Source organism: Hyla sarda, chromosome 5 (genome assembly GCF_029499605.1).
Source record: "Hyla sarda isolate aHylSar1 chromosome 5, aHylSar1.hap1, whole genome shotgun sequence".
Classification (NCBI taxonomy): domain Eukaryota; kingdom Metazoa; phylum Chordata; class Amphibia; order Anura; family Hylidae; genus Hyla; species Hyla sarda.
This window is the reverse complement of record NC_079193.1, coordinates 269963672-269986020: the sequence shown is the minus strand read 5'-3', so window position 1 is coordinate 269986020 and position 22349 is coordinate 269963672. Positions and strand designations below refer to the sequence as shown.

The following is a 22349-nucleotide window of genomic DNA, read 5'->3' as shown; positions in this document are numbered from 1 at the left end:
CTATGTGTACAAGGTTACTGGGAAAACAGAGGAGACAGGTATTCATCAGACTAGCAGCTCATACCCTAATGGTCAGTAATAAGAAAAACTTTATGTTGACGAGGCACTAAAATATAAGTTACATCTCAGTGTACAACATTTTATAGCCAAATGTGCCCAAGAGACGAATTTATAGCAATGATGACAATACTAAAAAAATCCAGTTATGGTAAATGAAAAGACGAGATGTGCTGAGAAGTCTGTAAGATCAATCCAGTAGTAATTTTAGTGATTACAAAGGCAAATGATAGTATAACAGGCCAGAAAGCCTATACAGGTAGCTTGTGGACCCACAAAATGAGAGAAAAGCAGAATCAGGTAACTTCACATTTAGCAGAGCAGTGTTGTCCGATAGAGACAGGAGAGAAGCATTCCTTTAGCTGAGAGCAGATGCAGGAGAGCAGCAATTCCATGGCTCATTTACACTGGCTCTGTACACTGCAGTAAGCAGTGTCTCTTGGTGTCTGTTACTAGAGACGTACTGAGCCTATCAACAGGAAGTGAACTGTAATTACAGTGAAAGGAAATTTTATGGGGAAGATGAGCTTAATTCTAATGGATGTAAACTGCACTATAAATACTGATCACATATACTACTGAATTAGGATAAGTTCTATGAAAAGATAGTGAACCTTTAAGACAATAGGCATACATTGATCCGCTTGATATCGTCTACTTACTCTAATACTCTACCCTATCAAAAGGGGGAGTATTTGTACTGTATTTAGCTCACAGACTGAGCTTGAGAAAGGTCAGGTTGAGCTGACTGAAACGTCGCTGCTGTATTGACACCTGTTATGGAATAAAATCTACACTTTTTTGGAATTGGTGCTGTGGACAAGATCTCTTTTAGCTCACAGACTAGACATTAGTAAACGCTCCCGATTAGGACTGTATGGGTTTTCATAAAGATAATTCCTATTATAGCTATCATCACCGAACAACACACTAACACGTATGTCATATTTGGACAAGTGGCGTGTTAATGGCAACACAATGCAACCTATACATCATTGTTGGGATGACCGGTACAAATTATAAAGCTGCACCTAATATGCAGCTTTACACTTTGGTGTACCTACACTAATATGCTTGGTGTCTGCATGAACTTGCTTCCTTTCCAAGCTGGAGTGAGGAAATCCTAAACTTGCAAAGGCCGGGAATACAAATTCTCTGCTATTGCCCAGTAGATGTGTCTGAAGAATGCACGGATGTTTAGAGCCAATGGAATAACAAGCTCTGACAGCAAAAACAAACTGCCTCACTACAACAGCTATGGGAAAATATAAGTACAGACTCCACTTTTAAGAGTTAAAATGAAATCTGCACATATTGGTCCTAGTGACAATTTCTATCCACAAGTTGTTGGCTATTTGCAAATCAAGAGAGTCTTAGTTGTGTAGTAAATGGATTAATAAATGGCAAGGTATGCCAATGCTCATGAAAACCATACTCCTGCACATGCTTGACACACGGAAGAGTTTTAGATAGAAACATAGAATGTGTCAGCAGATAAGAACCATTTGGCCCATCTAGTCTGCCCAATATTCTGAATACTATCCATAGTCCCTGACCCTATCTTATATGAAGGATAGCCTTATACCTATCCCATGCTCCTTCACTGTATTTGCAGCTACCACTTCTGCAGGAAGGCTATTCCATGCATCCACTACTCTCTCAGTAAAGTAATACTTCCTATATTACTTTTAATCATTTGCCCCTCTAATTTAAAACTATGTCCTCTTGTGGTAGTTTTTCTTCTTTTAAATATGCTCTTCTCCTTTACCGTGTTGATTCCCTTTATGTATTGATACAACTGAAGACAAAATGTAAGCATGCTATACCTTTCTCTGTGTCTCTGGACTGAATAAGATGAGGATTTGGCTGTAGTACAGATGCTTGCTTACAACCTCTGTGCACCGATCTGCTAAGCCTTTTTGGCATATGGACTCCAGTTTCCTAAAAAGGATGGTTAAATTTACAGGATATTAAATAAAGATTTGTATAGAATAAATAACTATAAATGTACAAGCAAAAATGCTTAAAGGAAAACAGACAGCAGAGTCACCCTACTAACCTGAATATACTGGTATATACAGGTGATGCTGACTTTTTACTTCTCATACTTCTTACTAGGTAAAAATTAGTGCAGCCATTCAGGAGAAATTTGTCTTTTTGCTAATGTAGCTTTTACTACTTAAAGGGGTACTCCGATGAAAACCTCTCCTTTTAAAGCAACTGGTGCCAGAAAGTTAAACATATTTGTAAATTACTTCTATTAAAAAATCTTAATCCTTCCAGTACTTATTAGCTGCTGAATGCTACAGAAGAAATTCCTTTCTTTTTGGAACACTGATGACATCACGAGCACAGTGCTCTCTGCTGACATCTCTGTCCATTTTAGCAACCGTGCATAGCAAATGTATGCTAAGGGCAGCATGGTGGCTTAGTGGTTAGCACTGCTGCCTTGCAGTGCTGGGGCCATGGGTTCAAATCCCATGGACAACAATAAATAAAGACTTATTATTATTATAATAACGTCAGCAGAGAGCAGTGTGCTCGTGATGTCATCAGAGAGCATTCCAAAAAGAAAAGAATTTCCTCTGTAGTATTCAGCAGCTAATAAGTACAGGAAGGATTAAGATTTTTTAATAGAAGTAACGTAAAAATCTGTTTAACTTTCCAGATTTAGTTAGATGATTTAAAAGAAAAAAGGTTTTCACCGGAGTACCCCTTTAACTGCCTTGGGAGGTGGCTGATGTATGTGCAAATCTTTCCCCCACCCCCTTGGCTGATAACCCTGCCCCCTTCATGAATATTCATCCCCTCTTCATGAACGAAGGGGCAGGGTTATAATGCGGAGTTGTCGGAAGAAAGCATTGCACATACTGCAGGTGCTGCCTCCCAGTGCCATTAAAGGGATTATCAAGGAATAGAAAAACAGACATACTTTCTTCCAAAAACAGCAAACCACCTGGCCTCAGGTTGTGTGTTGTATTGCAGTTCTGTTCCATTGAAGTGAATGGAGCCAACAACTAACCTAAGAACAGGTGGGATGCTGTTTTTGGAAGAAATTAGGTCTGTTTTCAATTCTTGGATAATGATTTATATATATATATATATATATATATATATATATATATATATATATATATATATCTTTTTTTTTATTTTTATTTATTTATTTTTTATTAGTTTTCAATAAAAAAGTCACAACAAACACTTCAAACAACCCCAAGAGAAGCACCGACTTCCCCACCTGTTCCAAATTACATAATGGCCAATAAAGACCGGGTGTAAGAATAAGCAATAGGATCATAAGACATTATAATTAGGTAAGGGGTATCCCCTCTGAGAACAACCAACACCAGTAACACCAGAACCATAGACAAAACCGATCACACACACATACACCAGAACACATACTAGGAGCTCACCATCCATCCCATTACACGAAGACTGGGAGGCCTCACGAATGGATCTGTAGAGACATCAAACATCCACGGCACCCACACCTTATTGAATTTCTTGGGACATCTACGACTCACGTACAGGGCATAATAGAGGGGAACATATCTATTTAACAAGGCAATCCATCGGGATATAGGAAGGGTAGACCAGTCTTTCCAGGCCATCACTATAACTTTACGTGCACAAAACAGGAGAAAACAAATCAATATTCGCCTATAAGAGCCCGTCACTAAACAATTAATAACTCCCAACAAGCAAACTTCCAGTGCAAAAACAAACGGAAACTCCAGATGATCAGATAGGAATTGTAACAACTCTCTTCAAAAGGGCATAACACAAGAACAATGCCACACTGCATGTAAAAAAAAAGTGCCTCTTTCTCTCCCACACCTGAAACAAACATCCGACCCCGAGACCCCCATACGGTGTAGTCTAACGGGAGTATAATTTAAGTGGAGAACAAACCTAGACTGAATGAGCATGTCTCAGGCACTAACCACCATAGAATATTATGTCTTAACCACCTCTTTCCACATTTCCTCTGAGAGACTAGGAATATTATCGACCCACTTTAGTTGTGCAATAGCAAACGGATCTGGACCCACCGATTACAACAAGGCATAAATATGCCTTACTACGGTCGGCTTAGACAGGTCGGCAGTCCCCAGGAGCAACTCCAAATCATTAAACACAGGGGTAACTTCCCGGGAACCAAACTGCGCAGAAATAGCATGTCACAACTGAAGATACCTGTAATGGGCATCCCGAGGGACATGAAACCAATCTCTCAAGTCAGCAAATGAAGGAAAGACCCAGTCATCTCCAAACAAATGCATAGCGAATTTGATTCCATGGGAGCTCCAAAACCCGGCTGCCTCCAACTCCCGCAGGTGGTCCAAATGAGGGTTACCCCACAGGGGTGCTCGGGTAGAAACTACCGGCTGAGGAAAGGGCCCAGAAACCTCCGACCAAACCGCTGCCACAGTCTTAATAGGAGTCAACAACGATGAAAAGGAAACATACCTGTACAATACATTAGTCAGTGTCTCATAGGAACCCATGAGAGCCCCTGCCAGGGCTATGAAGACATTATAGAGATCCAGGTCGATCCACCAGGCCGCATACACCAGCTGTGAAGCTAGAAAATAGTTATGCATATTAGGAGCAGCAAGGCTTCCCCGCTGTTTTGGCACCTGGAGCAGTGCCTGTCCCAATCTCGGAGGTTTACCATGCCAATAGAAGGATCTCAGAGCTCTGTTCAGTTTAACAAAAAAAAAACCTGAGGGGGAACAATAGGTGACAAATGAAAAAGATATAGAAATTTCAGGAGGAATAAAATCTTGAAAATATTAATCCTACCCGATAAGGGTAAGGAGTCCCATGCCTGTAGACGTGTAATTGTGTTTTCTAGAAGAGGGTCTAAATTAAGGGTCATAAACTCAATTACGAGGAGACACCTCCACTCCCAGATACCTAAATCGAGATACAACCTGTAGACCATTGGGCAATGTAGAAGGCAGAACCCCTCCCCGGGACAAGGACATATTAGACGATTTAGCCCAATTAACTTTAAAGGGTAGATCCCACCATCCTATTTATTTATTTTTTGCTAGCCCCCCCCCCCCCCCCGCTACGGCACTAGCCGTTCCCTCCTCCCCCCCCCCCCCCCCTGCCCCGCATACCCCGTTCCCTCATTACACTTGCAGTTACTGCAGAGTCCGGCAGCGGGCGTGCAGGGACAGCGGCGGCAACGAGGCGGCGATGTGCGGGAGGAGTGGCCGGGGAGCCAATGCGCTCGCTCCCGCCTGTCTGATTGTCAGGCAGGGAGTGAGTGCAGCCTAACTGAAAAAGGACTGATTGCCACTCCAAAATCAGTCCTTTTTAAGGAGCCGGTTTTTAAATGTAAATTAAACCTTTTTAATGGAAAAAAAAAAAAAAGTATATTAGAGATATGTTGTAGTACATAGGTATTACAACATATCAAAAAATAAAGTTGGTGACAGTGCCCATTTAAGGCCCGAGACCTCACCAAATCTATCTAGAAGATCAAACAGAGCACACAGGGAGCCCTCCACATCAGCTAAATATACCAGGGTGTCATCGGCATACATGGAGATCTTCTTGGTCAGGGGTCCTCTAGAAATTCCCTTAATGGAAGCGGAGGCACAAACTGCCCACGCCAGAGCAAAAAGAAATTGAGATAAAGGGCACCCCTGCCCAAAGGTAATGAGTCAGTTATCTCTAAATTGGTACGTATGTGGGCCCTAAGGATATCATATAGTAAGCAAAGTCATACCCTAAAAACAGGTCCAAAGCGGAGGACTCTCATCAGGTACCAAATATAGTGCCATTCAACTGAGTCAAAGGCCTTATATATATCAAGGCTATGTACATAACCAGGAGAAACGTCCTCCTCCACTGCGCAGATGTTTAGCTGTAATCTCTTTACATTAACCCCTTAAGGACTGAGGGTTTTTCCGTTTTTGCACTTTCGTTTTTTCTTCCTTACCTTTTAAAAATCATAATCCTTTCAATTTTCCACCTAAAAATCCATATTATGGCCTTTTTTTTGCGTCGCCAATTCTACTTTGCAGTGACATTAGTCATTTTACCCAAAAATGCACAGCGAAATGGAAAAAAAAAATCATTGTGCGACAAAATCGAAAAAAAAAACGCCATTTTGTAAATTTTGGGGGCTTCCGTTTCTACGCAGTGCATACTTCGGTAAAAATTACACCTTATTATTCTGTAGGTCCATACGGTTAAAATGATACCCTACTTATATAGGTTTGATTTTGTTGCACTTCTGGAAAAAATCATAACTACACGCAGGAAAATTTATACGATTAAAAATGTCATCTTCTGACCCCTATAACTTTTTTATTTTTCCACGTACAGGGCGGTATGAGGACTCATTTTTTGCGCCGTGATCTGAAGTTTTTATCGGTATGATTTTTGTTTTGATCGGACTTTTTGATCACTTTTTATTCATTTTTTAATGGTACAAAAAGTGACCAAAATACGCTTTTTTGGACTTTGGAATTTTTTTCCGCGTACGTCATTGACTGTACGGTTTAATTAATGATATATTTTTATAGTTCGGACATTTACGCACGCGCCGATACCACATATGTTTATTTTTTTTACACTGTTTTATTTTTTTTATGGGAAAAGGGGGGTGATTCAAACTTTTATTAGGGAAGGGGTTAAATGACCTTTATTAACACTTTTTTTTTACATTTTTTTTGCAGTGTTATAGGTCCCATAGGGACCTATAACACTGCACACACTGATCTCTTACACAGGTCACAGGCGTGTATTAACACGCCTGTGATCAGTGTTATCGGCGCTTGACTGCTCCTGCCTGGATCTCCGGCACGGAGCAGTCATTCGCCGATCGGACACCGAGGAGGCAGGTAAGGGCCCTCCCGGTGTCCGGTCAGCTGTTCGGGATGCCGCGATTTCACTGCGGCGGTCCCGAACAGCCCGACTGAGCAGCCGGGTCACTTTCACTTTAGAAGCGGCGGTCAGCTTCTAAAGGGTTAATACCACACATCGCCGCGATCGGCGATGTGTGGTATTAGCTGCGGGTCCCGGCCGTTGATGAGCGCCGGGACCGACGCGATATGATGCGGGATTGCGGCGCGATCCCGCTTCATATCACGGGAGTCGGCGCAGGACGTTAAGGGGTTAAACATTAATAACTCTGGGATGCTTTTACCTTTCATTCTGATTCCGAGAATGTTTTTTCATTACATATTCTACTTTATTTTTTAGTGGTAAAATTTTGTCGATACTTGCATCATTTCTTGGTGAAAAATTTGATGAAAAAAATTTAAATTGTTGCATTTTTTTTTAACTTTGAAGCTCTCTGCTTATAAGGAAAACGAATATCCCAAATAAATTATATATTGATTCACATATACAATATGTCTACTTTATGTTTCCATCATAAAGTTGAAATGTTTATACTTTTGTAAGACCTCAAGAGGGCTTCAGAGTATAGCAGCAATTTTCAAATTTTTCACAAAATTTTCAACATCGAAATTTTTCAGGGACCAGTACTGTTTTGAAGAGGATTTGAAGGGCCTTCTTATTAGAAATACCCCACAAATGACCCCATTATAAAAACTGCACCCCTCAAAGTATTCAAAATGACATTCAAAAGGTTTGTTAACCCTTTAGGTGTTTCACAGGAATAGCAGCAAATTGACAGAGAAAATTCAAAATCTTCATTTTTTACACTAGCATGTTCTTTTAGACCCACTTATTGAATTTTTACAAGGGGTAAAAGGAGAGAAATCTTCCTAAAATGTTTAACCCAATTTCTCTTGAGTAAGAAAATACCTCATAATATGTGTATGTTAAGTGTTCGGCGGGCGCAGTAGCGGGCTCAAAAGGGAAGGAGCGACAGTGGAATTTTGGAGAGTGAGTTTTTCTGAAATGGTTTTTGGGGGGCATGTTACATTTCGGAAGCCCCTATGGTGCCAGAACAGCAATTCTATCACAGGCGTATTAACACGCCTGTGATCAGCATTATCGGGGCTTGACTGCTCCTGCCTGGATCTCAGGCACGGAGCAGTCATTCGTCGATGGGACACCGAGGAGGCAGGTAAGGGCCCTCCCGGTGTCCGATCAGCTGTTCGGGACGCCGCGATTTCACCGCGGCGGTCCCGAACAGCCAGACTGAGCAGCCGGGATACTTTCAGTTTCACTTTAGAAGCGGCGGTCAGCTTTGACCGCCGCTTCTAAAGGGCTAATACCGCACATCGCCGCGATCGGCGATGTGTGGTATTAGCCGCGGGTCCCGGCCGTTGATGAGCGCCGGGACCGAAGCGATATGATGCAGGATCGCGGCGCGATCCCGCTTCATATCGCGGGAGGCGGCGCAGGACGTAAATATACGTCCTGCATCGTTAAGGGGTTAATAGCTGTGGCCCTCCCTGGCATAAACCCAGTCTGGTCAGGGTGAACCACTGAAGAAATGACTCCTCTAAGCCTGTTTTCCAGTACCTTTTGCCAGAATTTTAATAACATTAGGAAGGGATATGGGGCAATAAGAGTCCGGCAAAGTCAGATCCTTTCCAGGCTTTAAAAGGACCACAATAAGTGCCTCTCTCATAGAGTCAGGCAGGGCCCCAGACTCCAAAGCCTTCACAAAGATTAAGCAGGATAGGAATCAATTTCTCCTCGTTCACCCTGAACCAATCCCCCACCAATCCATCTAATCCCGGAGTCTTCCCAGAGGGTAAGTCTTTTATAACCCTTGACACCTCCTCAGCTGTCAAAAGGGCCTCAACGGCTGAGGACTGAAGTGAGGTCAAGGGACTAAGGGGCAATTCTCCCAGAAAGGACAGTATAGTCTCAGGGGACACCCTAGAGGATGAGGAGTAGAGAGAACTATAAAAGGAGTGAAAGATCTCATTAATAATCATTGGGTCAGCGCTAAGAGTCCCATCCTGAGTACATATACAGGGTATGGAAGCTACAGGACGGTTCTCCCTGGACAAGTAAGCTAACAGTTTACCATTTTCAGATTGTAACTTACTCTCTTGGGCACCCAACTCCGCTCTCCTACCCGCAACACCGTCCACAAACGCCCCACGAATAGTTGCCTTATAGGCATCCAATTGGATCAAGACATCCGGAAGGGAGGCATTATGTGTACAATAATCAGTATGCACGACCTCTAGAGCGGAAGAAACCTCCTCCGGCTGATGCCACCCCGGGTGCATTCTCCACAACCGAGAGGAGGGATGAGGACCCAAAGACAATGTAACTATCAAGGCAGAATGATCTGAGATCCCTCTACTGGTATAACACACTTCACTCACCGCTGGCAATAGGTCAGCCGAAGCAAAGGCGAGATCAATACGCGAGAAGGGCTTGTGCACTGAGGAATAAAAGGAGAAAATAGAGTCGTCCGGATATTTCCATCTCCAGGGTTCAGTAAGACCTTGCCCCAGATGCCACAAAGCCAATGCAGATGAGCCAGGGTCTGCAGCACTGGTGAGATCAAGCCGGGGATCAGGAACAACATTGAAGTCTCCTATAAAAAGAACAGGGTCAGTAGGGAAATAATTCAGTTTATCTGTAAGCGAGTCTAACAAGGTGGGGGCACATACAAAGAGACCAGTATGAAACAGAAGGACAACATTGTAGGATCACATATCTACCGAAGTGGTCACAGGAAACCTGGGAGACCACCAGAGGCAGGGTCTTAGACACCAGGACGGAAACCCCTCTAGCTAATGACGAATAAGAAGAATGATATCCCCTTGCAACTCATGCCCTCTTGAGGGCCAACACTTTCTGACCTGTAAGGTGAGTTTCTTGTAAACAAATGATATGTGGAGAGTATCTTTACAAAATCTAGGCACAGTGCTCTCTTGAATTTGGAATTAAGGCCATAGACGTTCCAACTGAGTATTTTAACCCCTTAACGACGAAGGACGTATATTTACGTCCTCCGCCGGCTCCCGCGATATGCCGCGGGGTCATATCGGGTCGGTCCCGGCGGCTATCAATGGCCGGGACCCGCGGCTAAGACAGGACATCACCGATGCCCTGTATTAACCCTTCGCACGCGGCAATCAAAGCTGACCGCCGCGTCTGAAGCGAAAGTATCCCGGCTGCTCAGTCGGGCTGTTCGGGACCACCGCGGTGAAATCGCGGCGTCCCGAACAGCTTACAGGACACTGGGAGGGCCCTTACCTGGCTCCTCGGTGTCTGATCGATGAATGACTGCTCCGTGCCGGAGATCCAGGCAGGAGCAGTCAAGCGCCGATAACACTGATCACAGGCGTGTTAATACACGCCAGTGATCTCTGTAAAAGATCAGTGTGTGCAGTGTTATAGGTCCCTATGGGAGCTATAACACTGAAAAAAAGTGAAAAAAGTGTTAATAAAGATCATTTAACCCCTTCCCTAATAAAAGTTTGAATCACCCCCCTTTTCCCATAAAAAAAAAAAATATATAGTTAATTAAACCGCACGGTCAATGGCGTACATGTAAAAAAAATTCCAAAGTCCAAAAAAGCTTATTTTTGGTCCCTTTTTATACCATTAATAAATGAATAAAAAGTTATCAAAAAGTCCGATCAAAACAAAAATCATACCGATAAAAACTTCAGATCACGGCGCAAAAAATGAGCCCTCATACCGCCCTGTACGTGGAAAAATAAAAAAAAGTTATAGAGGTCAGAAGAGGACATTTTTAAACGTATACATTTTCCTGGATGTAGTTATGATTTTTTCCAGAAGTACGACAAAATTAAACCTATATAAGTAGGGTACCATTTTAACCTTATGGACCTACAGAATAATAATAAGGTGTAATTTTTACCTAAATATGCACTGCATAGAAACGGAAGCCCCCAAAATTTACAAAATGTCGCTTTTTCTTCGATTTTGTCGCACAATGATTTTTTTTTTTGTTTCGCCGGGGATTTGTGGGTAAAATGACTAATGTCACTGCAAAGTAGAATTGGTGATGCAAAAAATAAGCCATAATATGGATTTTTAGGTGGAAAATTGAAAGGGTTATGATTTTTTAAAGGTAAGGAGGAAAAAACAAAAATGCAAAAACTGAAAAACCCTGCGTCCTTAAGGGGTTATTCATTTTTTTAATGGTATAAAAAGTGACCAAAATACTCTTTTTTGGAATTTGGAATTTTTTTGCGCGTACGCCATTGACCGTGCGGTTTAATTAATGATATATTTCTATAGTTCGGACATTTACGCACGCGGCGATACCACATATATATATATATTTTTTTTTACACTGTTTTATTTATTTTATGGGAAAAGGGGGGTGATTCAAACTTTTATTAGGGAAGGGGTTAAATGACCTTTATTAACACTTTTTTTTTACATTTTTTTTGCAGTGTTATAGGTCCCATAGGGACCTATAACACTGCACACACTGATCTCCTATGCTGATCACTGGCGTGCATTAACACGCCTGTGATCAGCATTATCGGCGCTTGACTGCTCCTGCCTGGATCTCAGGCACGGAGCAGTCATTCGTCGATCGGACACCGAGGAGGCAGGTAAGGGCCCTCCCGGTGTCCGATCAGCTGTTCGGGACGCCGCAATTTCACCGCGGCGGTCCCTAACAGCCCGACTGAGCAGCCGGGATACTTTCACTTTCACTTTAGAAGCGGCGGTCAAAGCTGACGATCGCGGCGATGTGCGGTATTAGCCGCGGGTCCCGGCCGTTGATCAGTGCCGGGACCGAAGCGATATGATGCAGGATCGCGGCGCGATCCCGCTTCATATCGCGGGAGCCGGCGCAGGACGTAAATATACGTCCTGCGTCGTTAAGGGGTTAAGGGACCCCATCATGAAACAAGTGAGAAGCACAAACAGGGCACGATACTCCACACAGAAACCGTTCAACTAGGAGAGCTCCCAGACACACCACACGCACCCATACAACAAAGACAAACAACAAGGACATCACAACACAGAACAAAAAAAAAACAACAGATAAAAACTGTAAAACATTCCCCGAACAATTCCCTGTCTAACACTAACTAAACCAGTTTCAGACCTGTACCCGGAAAAAAAAAAAAAATAACTGTTATCAGGCACCTAACCACCACCTCCTGCTATCCCTGTAGAACTAAAGGCAACATCCTCCTAACCATCAAGGGAAGGACCTAAGGGAAACTCGTACCTCAGACAACTACAACTCCATTCCTAAACCATTAACTAAGAAGGGAGCAGGCAATCCAGCAGAGAAATCATTCCGGCCACTGAGCAACCTGAGGGGCAGCCTCCGCCCACTGCAACTCCTCAGTAGGTGAAGTGAAGACTTTAGTGGTGCGTCCATCCACCACCCTGAGACGAGCCGGGTATAGCATGGCATATCTATATCCTTTGGAGAGAAGCTTGGCTCTAACTTCCGTAAATTGGGCGTGTTATTTACGTAATTCCATGGTGAAGTCCGGGTAGAAGGAGACCCTACTGTCCCCGAAGATAACTTCACCTTTAATCCTCACCGGCCACAGGATAGCATCCCTGTCTTTGAAATGTAGAATCCAGGCACAGGAGATCTGGCAGGGACCCTGTGGGCCCTCTCCACCGAGAAGGGAGAGAAGGTATCCGCAGGCAGGATCTTTTAGCCAGCATTCAAGGAATGTCAATGGATCAGCGCCTTCCGCCTTTTCAGGAAGGCCCACCAGCCGAACATTATTATGCCAGAGGCGATTTTCAAAGTCATCAGCTCTGTCCACCATTTCTCTAAACTGACGCTGTAGATTTGCTATTTGTTGAGGGACAGGGCGAAGAGTATCCTCTACTGCAGAAACCCTGTGTTCCACCTCCGTGGTGTGCTCTCTCAGCTGCCGAGTCTCGTGTCGCAGGATAACAAATTCCTGTCTAAGCTCATCCACTTTAGAGATCATGGAAGTATGGCAGGAGGTTATAGTAGACAAAATTTCAGTAAAGCGGAGGTCTATGGTGGCTCCATCATACGGATGATCCACCAAGGGCACGGACTGACCAGGCGAGAAACTGTCTAAAGTAGGGATGTCCCGATACCGATACTAGTATCGGTGCCGATACTCAGCATTTGCATGGTATCAGGGACTCGTTTAATGTCCCTGATACCATGTCCGATACCTGCTGCTGTGCGGCCGCTGTCCCCTTCTCCCGATCGCATCATGGCGTTCCATGGAGGAGCATGTGACATACACGTCACTCCTCCTCCCCTGCACCCAGCGTAACGCTACAGAGGAAGCAGAGTGACGTGTATGTCACATGCTCCTCCATAGTACGCAATGATGCGATTGGGAGAACGGGACAGCGAAGAGGCAACACCCGAGGACAGCTGCAGGTGAGCTGTCTATAAGAAGGGGGGGGGCTGCTGTCTATAAGGGGGGACCCTGCTGTCTACAAGGAGGGGGCCCTGCTGTCTACAAGGAGGGGGCCCACTGTCTACAAGGAGGGGGCCCACTGTCTACAAGGAGGGGGCCCACTGTCTACAAGGAGGGGGCCCACTGTCTACAAGGAGGGGGCCCACTGTCTACAAGGAGGGGGCCCACTGTCTACAAGGAGGGGGCCCACTGTCTGTAAGGGGGACAAGAGGGAGCACTGTCTACAAGGGGGGGGCCTGTTGTCAACAAGTGGGACACGGGGGGCGCTGTCTACAAGGGGGACAAGAGGGGTCCCTGTCTACAAGGAGATGGCTGCGGTCTACAGGGGGGCTGCTACTAATTTCTGCAGCTATCTATACTACCTACAAGTGGATACTACCTAGTACTCACAAATGTAGCAGTGCCCGGTAAGCCTAGCAATGCAGTGCAGGAGTCCAGAGGCAACCCCAGGGCTATAGTACACCACCCAAATCTTCAGGAAGAATGACAGCCGTCCTCCGGTGCTCCCAAGCAGAGAGCCGCACCAGTCGCAGAAGCGCAGGCAGAGCGGGAGTTGCCAGGGAGACCCAGCTCATGACCAAGCCCCGCCCACAAAGGCGTGGCTTCCAGCTTTAGCAATCAGAGACAAGCGCTGGAACCTGGTAAGCAGGGGACTTCACAGAGCACCTCTCCGGACCACCTCCGTGAGCGCCGCCACCCGAGCAGCCGCCGACCAGGAGATCTGTGCACTGCCGCCGGCACTCAGCAGAAAGATCCAGGACCGTGTCCACTGCTGCAGGAGACCTTCGGGAACGCAGAGCACCCCCCTCAGTTAAGTATACCCGCAGGTTAGGGGTATATTTCAGGATAACTGAGTAATGGGAAGCGGGAGCTCGGCGGACATACATCTTCTCAGCTCCCCATGCAGGCCACGTCCCCTGGAGAAAACCTTTAAGCAGTAAAACCCATTTTAGCAACAAGATGAACATCTCCTGAACGCCTGCACAGATTTTCATCCGGTAAGAACTGCTTAAATCAGTATTACCCAAACTCTCTACCTGTATATTCAGGTTAGTGTGGGTCACCCTGCTTTTTGGCTTGTTTTGGGGTATAATAACTGTCATTATGCATATTTAGGTAAATTATATACCTAGTTAGTGTCTCTGTAGTTTTTGCAATAACTTTTACTTTTGTAGTTAAGAGCTTGTTTCTAAATGGGTTTTAGAGGATTTGGCCAATAAGATAAAGCTAAGTATGTCAGGTGACTTAACTGACCAATCAGCTAGTAAAAATAGTAAACAGGTAATGTACTTCCACTATACAGCTTTTTGGGTATTTTTTTTTAGACAAAGTAGTGGATTCAAAAGGAATGGGAAATATAAAGCAAGAATATCCTGCTGGGTCTACATTTAACTTTGGTTAAAAAAAAAAAAATTTAAAACTGTGACAAACACCCCTTAAATTACACAGATATCCATCCAATCAGGCCAGAGGCATAGCAAGTTACTTGAAGAAAATCAAACAGATTTTCTTCTAGTAACTTGCAGATTATGTTTATCATATGATGTTGACTGCTCAGAAAAAACAAACAAACAAAAAAAAAAAAGTCTTTTGGTGACAGATGCTTTTTAAATATCTGTTTAAAGTTAAGGAACATTGGAAAGAAAACAAAATACCTCCATTTCCTCAAACAGTTGGCTACCATCCTCAACTCCATCATCATCTTGTGCCCAGATCTCAGAGCTGTCTCCCTTCCTTGCACCTTTATGATCTGCTGTTTGATGTGAAGATTCCTCCCTGGATTGAAAATAAATCCCCTGAAAATTCTGCCCCATAGATGAATTACTTCTGGCACCTGACTTTAAAGTTTCCTCAATGGTAGGTTGCTTCATTTTGCTTCTAGGATTTTCTTGAGGACACAATCCTGAGAACCTATCTGAGAGATCCAGGGGCTTGTCAAGGGAAATATCTTTGATTCCATTTGCATTCTTTAAGGGGAAATCATTCTCTTTATTAACAGAAGCAGTTTCACAGTCTGTGCCTCCTTCACTTTCTACCTTTTTTCGTTTGCCACATCTGCTTGAAGTTTGCTTATAGACCTCTCTGTGGTCTTTGCTCAGAAAACCATCATTCGTGTTCACCCCGCTGATCGCAGAATCATTTGGGCTTCTGTTCACAGACTGCTGTTTGTGGCCTGAGCATTGGCTAATGACAGAGTTCGTAGAGATAGGATTGTGAAGAGAAGTTCTAGTATCTGTTGTAGAAGTGGCCAAGCCAAATACTGGAGAATCCTGCTGCGTATCCCATTCCAATTCACGTGGATTACTTTGAATGTTATCAGTGAATCTGTGCCAATAAAATGAAATGTGAGTCCAAGCTGTATAGCATCAGTCACCTCTACATACACACTCACGCTACACTATCAAAATGCAAAACCTTTCAAAAATATTAAAAATTTGATAAAATACAAAAATGTCACCAAAACTGTAGTGTTAAACACACTAAAAATACAAGGTAGAGACAAAAAAAAGTCACAAGAATGCATTATATACAAAAACTGCATTTCCCCTTAACATAATTTAAAATACTTTTTTATTCCTTTATTCATAAACATTAAACGATTCCCATATAAAGGATGTTTTCAAGAGAAGTTAAATACAATGCTCTATGTATAACATCTTATAAGTGCTAAATCTATTTACATAGGAGAAGGTGACCAATAATATTAAAAACATCACAATTTCACATAGGTGAAGTCCCTAATTTTACTGTGACAACTTTCACGAGCTCCCCACAATCTTAAGAGTATACCCTGGTAATAATACTATTCTTATTGCATACTAGCAAACATTGGCCAGTGCATAATTTGCATTCAAACATTACCCAATTGAGTTATGCCATTAAAATTACTGATATGTGATAGGAGCCCTCTAGATGTACACTGTTCTTCCCAACATGCATTTCAACATGCTTCTTCAGGGAGTCCTAAATCCTACTTAGGCCATGTTCACACCATGATTGTGCCATCCGTGGCACATATACATTGGCAACCTGTCAAACTGGGATGCTGACGTATATGAGCATGGACAGGTCTGGGTCCCATTGACTTCAATGGCATGAATATACAGGTGATACTCGAAAAATCTGAATATTGTGGAAAAGTTCATTTATTTCAGTAATACAACTTTAAAGGTGAAACTAGTATATGAGAGAGACTCATTACATGCAAAGCAAGATAGTTCAAGCCGTGATTTGTCATAATTGTGACGATTATGGCTTCCAGCTCATGAAAACCACAAATCCACAATCCCAGAAAATTAGAATATCACATGCAATCAAGGATTGCACATAGAACCGTTCCAGTGCTTCATTACATTTCATACAAGAACACAACAGAGAAACTAAGTTTATGCAAATATATGGCATCGAAAAAATTCCCAGGAATATCAGAGGAGGCGATACTGAACGGAAACTAATGGACAGGGAAGCCTTCTGGCAGTTCACATTGAACTCCAGAATGCCGCATGGTTTAAATTTGTGTAGAGAATTATTGCTCCACTATTAACCCGCTTTACTCCCTTCCTTTTGTACCTCAGAATGCCATTTTACAGTTGATTATTGTGTAGGTTACAATAAGGGTTGTTTTGTCGCTTCCATTCGATTATATTCAAACATCGTACAATTCACATGATGCGTTTTTGGGCGTTCATTTTTGCACATATTAAATAAATACTATTCAAGTAATATATATACGCATCATAGTAATTTCAAATTTACATTTGATATTTTTCTCTCTTTATTGTTATAATAATTTTCGAATGGAACCGTACATGTTGAATTTCTTTTTATATATATATCTCTCTAAAACTTTTATCTAATATGTCTAAGGCGTGCTTTTCTTTTGGCAGCCTGTCATTTTAATTGATTAAACTCTCCTGGAGTTTGCCTTTATCTGGGCCCCAGGAAGTAGAGCAGGTATCTTTTGACAAAGAATGCATGCGCTCGAAACGCGTCAAGATCTCTCAGAACATGTGAAGTGTAATAGTCGCACACCATTTTAAGAGGAATTTTCCAATAAAGCAAGCTATTTTCCAAGTGCTGGATCATCTCATTTCTTTTTTTTAACAATATCTGACCTCTGACAAGTATAAGCATGCATATGTGCTCAGTAGTTGGTTTGGGCCCCTTTTGCAGTAATTGCTGCCTCAATGCGGCATGGCACGGAAGCTATCAGCCTGTGGAACTGCTGAGGTGTTATGGAAGACCAGGATGCTTCATAGCGGCCTTCAGCTCTTCTGCATTGTTTGATCTACTGTCTCTCATCTTTCTCTTGGCAATGCCCTATAGATTCTCTATGGGGTTCAGATCAGGCGAGTTTGCTGGCCAATCAAGCACAGTAATCCCATGGTCATTGAACAAGGTTTTGGTGCTTTTGGTAGTGTAAGCAGGTGCCAAGTCCTGCTGGAAAATGAAGTCAGCATCACCATAAAGCTCGTCTGCGGAAGGAAGCATGAAGAGCTCCAAAATCTCCTGGTAGATGGATGCGTTGACCCTGGACTTAATGAAGAACAGTGGACTAACACCAGCAGATTACATGGATCCCCAAATAAACAGACTGTGGAAACTTCACACTGGACTTTAAGTATCTTGAAGTGCGTGCCTCTCCATTCTTCTTCCATACTCTGGGTCCTTGGTTTGCAAATGAGATGCAAAACTTGCTCTAATCAGAAAAAAGGACTTTGGATCAATGAGCAATAGATCAGGTCTGTTTTTCTTTAGCCCAGGTAAGACACTTCTGATGTTGTTTATTGTTCAGGAGCGTCTTGACAAGAGGAATACGACATTTGAAGCCCATGTCCAGGATCCGGCTGTGTGTGGTGGCTCTTGATGCACTGACTCCAGCCTCAGTCCACTCCTTGTGAAAGTCCCCAACACTTTTGAATGGCGTTTTCCTAACAATCCTCTCCAGGCTGCGGCCATCCCTGCTGCTTGTGCATCTTTTTCTTCCACATAACTTTCTATTAATGCGCTTTGATACAGCACTTTGGGAACATCCTACTTCGTTTGCACTTACCTTTTGAGGCTTTTCCTCCTTATGGAGGGTGTCAATGATGGTTTTCTGCACAACTGTCAGGTCAGCAGTCTTTCCCATGATTGTGATTGCTACTGAACCAGACAGAGACAATATAAAGGCTCCGGAACCATTTGCAGGTGTTATGGCTTAATTAGCTGATTAGAGTGGGACACTAAGCCTGTAATATTGCACCTTTTCACACTATTCAAATTTTCTGAGATTGTGGATTTGGGGTTTTCACAAGCTGGAAGCCATAATCATCACAATTATGAAAAATTACAGCTTGAACTATCTTGCTTTGCATGTAATGAATCTCATGTATTAGTTTCACCTTTTAAATTCCATTACTGAAATAAATGAACTTATGCACAATATTCTAACTTTTAGAGTATCACCTGTAATCTGTAAAGGACCATATTTGGATGATTACAGTCCCAGTACAAAATTACCTGAATGTAGACACAAGCTAAGCATATTTGGGTCTTTGAGGGGCCCATGCTCCTACACACTGGCATTACATTTTGACAGGTTGCCAATATACACATGCCACAGACAACTTGGCCTTAAAAGGAATCTGTCACATTGAACATGCAGTCTGACGTACCCGCAGGAGCGTAGTCGACTAATATATAATTTTGTGGAAAAAGATTTAACAGAACTTTAAATATACAGGTTCCACATATATATATATATTGTGACATTCCGTCTCCGGGATTAGCTCTGGGACCTTCCTGGTCACTTGCCACGGGACACGTTTTCTCTCAATAACTCGCCAGACAACCGTTCAGCATACAAGTCTGGCACCTCGCCAGCTTTATTAACACAGGTTGCAGGTAAAACAAAACATAACTCAGGAACAAACCAAAGTCCTAGACCGTCTGGTCACTGACTACACATGTAAGCATGCCTTGACTACTAACTGGCGAGCTACCCTTAGCCAGCATAAAACATGTGCCCCTGCAACCTGTTACTCACAGTTCACACCACTTCTTCACTTCTTGGACCGCTCACAGTTCGCTGTGTGTCTCCCCCTACAGCGACATGCTGTTACCCAGGGAGAGCCCCAACTATTCTGTTTCTTTTCCTTTTAAACACACTTTCCCTTCCTGATACCTCATTAATCAGGCCACAGGTGGAGCATTTTCTAGAGTTAGCATATACCCCTCCATATCTATTACCTGTGGGACTCTGCCCAATAACAAGTCAGTGTCTCGGCACATGACAGGAGTGTTATCTGCATTTTTCATGCAGTTTCTACCATTTAACTGCAACAGTGTATGCAACTAGGCTCTTAATAACATCCTTACTAGGGAATATTTTAAGGTTTCTAAATAAAGGAATAATTGGTATTTTAAATGACGTCTTGATAAACCTTAGACTCTGTTTGCTTGTAGAAAACTGAGGTTTACCTACTGTTTAGAGGGTGTTTTTTCAAGTATCTAAGAAGGTCCAAACGTCTGTGCTGAATAAAGAAGTTGTACTTACAGAATCTGACACCCTGTTCAACTGCAGACTTAATATACTGGGTTATTGTGCGGGTGAACAGCTTTACAAAGAAGGGTCACTTACCTAAATCTGTTGAGTATATGCAGAGTTCTGGCAATGGAGGCTGGGAGCCGGCTCACCCAGCTCCCCTGCCTCCTCCATATTCTCTGTCTGCCCCGTCCCCTTCATAGATATGCTAATGAAAACCACAGATAAGCGCTCTGCTCCCTGTGCGCTCACCTGTGGCATTCATTAGCATAATGGATTTAGGTAAGAAACCCCTCTTTGTAAAGCTGTTCACCTGCACTATAACCCAGGGTTTCAGATTCTCTATAAAGGGGTACGCCACTGGAAAACATTTTGTTTTTTTAAATCAACTGGTGCCAGAAAGTTAAACAGATTTGTAAATTATTCTATTAACATTTTTTAATCCTTCTAGTACTTATAAGCTTCCATATACTCACAGGAAGTTCTTTTCTTTTTAAATTTCCTTTCTGCCTGACCACAGTGCTCTCTGCTGACACCTCTGGTAGGAACTGTCCAGAGTAGGAGCAAATACCCATAAAAAACCTATCCTGCTCTGGACAGTTCCTGACATGGCAGAGGTGTCAGCAGAGAGCACTGTGGTCAGACGAAAAGGAAATTAAAAAAGAAAAGAACTTCCTGTTAGTATACAGAAGCTTATAAGTACTAGAAGGATTAAAAAATGTTAATAGAATAATTTACAAATCTGTTTAACTTTCTGTCATCAGTTGATTCACATTTTTTTTTCCAGTGGAGTACCCTTTTAAAGGAGAACTCTGTGGAAACAAATGTTTTCAAACCAACTAATGCCATAAAGATAAAAAGATTTGTAAATTAGTTCTATTTCAAAATCTTAATAATTCCAGTACTTATCAGCTACTGTATACTACAGAGAAAATGGTGTAGTTCTTTTCAGTCTGACAAAAGTGCTCTCTGCTGACACCCCTGTCCATGTCAGAAACTGTCCAGATTAGAAGCATATCCCCATAGAAAACATCTGCTGCTCTGGACAGTTCCTGACATGGACAGATGTGTCAGCAGAGAGCACTGTGGTCAGACTGGAAAGAACTTCACACATTTCTCTGTAGTATATCTGTATTATACAACAGCTGATAAGTACTGGAAGGGTTAAGGTTTTTAAATGGAAGTCATTTACAAATCTGTTTAACTTTCTGCCACCAGTTGATTTGAAAACATTTTTTTTTTACCGGAGTTCCGCCTTGTAAGTGTCAGATTCTCACCTCCCTCGCAGCCTTCGGTGCCAGTCTGCTTCCCTGGAGACATAAAGAGATGCAGACAGAACGTCACAACACCGCTCAACCAATCACTGGCTGCAGCAGTGTTCTGCCTCAGACAGTGATTGGCAAGCGATACAGTCAGTGTCACCGGCAGTGCCCTGATATCAGAGACTATGAGGAAGCGGAGGAGAGGGAGTTAAAGGTTTTATTATTAATGCAAAACCTCTGTGTGTATGCCCTATTAGGACATATAGATGTCTAAAGGGGTCCTAGACTTGAACCCTGCCCATCTCTTATTTAAATTGGTATGCCATACTACATTTTCCTAAAGTGTGTTGCCTCCTTTAGTTTCATATAAAACTAAATAAAAACTACATTTAAATTAAAAAAATAATCCCTCTATTCATGTCACTGAAGGAAAATACAACAAAAATGTAAGAAAAAAAAAGCACGCTGCATTTGGTAAACAAGATTGTTTTGTGAATCCTGCATAGTGAAAAAGTTACATCTGGCTGTTGTGGTAAAAGAAGCTTCCAAAACAGGACAGATTTGTAACACTTTAACACTGCTTAAGCAAATTCAAGCAAAGCTGTTGAACAGCATACAACTATTGTAACCACATTTGTATTTTCCAGACACAAAAAAAAAAAAAATAAGACACTGCACCAAGTCAACCTAAAAAACAGGGCTGTGGAAGTGAGAATAGCTGCAGAGATGACAACACCAACAGAATTATAGTGAGGAGAGAATTATTAGGTTAGTAACGTATATACCTCCACATAGGACTTACTCTAACTCACTGTGTCTTGGAGAGTGCTCCTCATGCTTACTAAGCACCTGAACAGTGCCTGCACTGGTCCTTAGATTGTTAAGTACACTCTGGGATTGCTTTAATAAAAGCACAAGCAAAAACAGTATTAATTACTTTGCTAAATACTAGGTTATATGCAAATATAAAACACTTTGTAGGGGATGTTCTCTGGCACAACTATGATGTCAATTTAAAACATTCACGCAAAGCATCTGGCATCCAACATGTTACTGCATCTATAATTCCATTCACAAGATATATATCTGTAGTAACACAATACACAGTGTATTTTTAATTTAAAAGTCTACAAAAATAATTAAAATTAATGCACAGCAGAAAGTTAGCAA

General features: G+C 42.6%; 1 protein-coding gene across 3 annotated transcripts in view; it reads right to left on the bottom strand.

Moving 5' to 3' along the window:
• Window positions 1–22349, bottom strand: part of RBBP8 (RB binding protein 8, endonuclease) — a 106918-nt gene that overhangs the window by 15415 nt on the left and 69154 nt on the right. For all 3 annotated transcript variants that reach the window (XM_056521702.1, XM_056521701.1, XM_056521704.1), the window contains exons 10-12: window positions 21982–22079; window positions 15047–15716; window positions 1884–1998 (exon numbers count right to left, since the gene is read on the bottom strand). In XM_056521702.1, the coding sequence (XP_056377677.1) occupies window positions 1884–1998; window positions 15047–15716; window positions 21982–22079 (883 nt within the window). The remainder of the gene's footprint in view (window positions 1–1883; window positions 1999–15046; window positions 15717–21981; window positions 22080–22349) is intronic.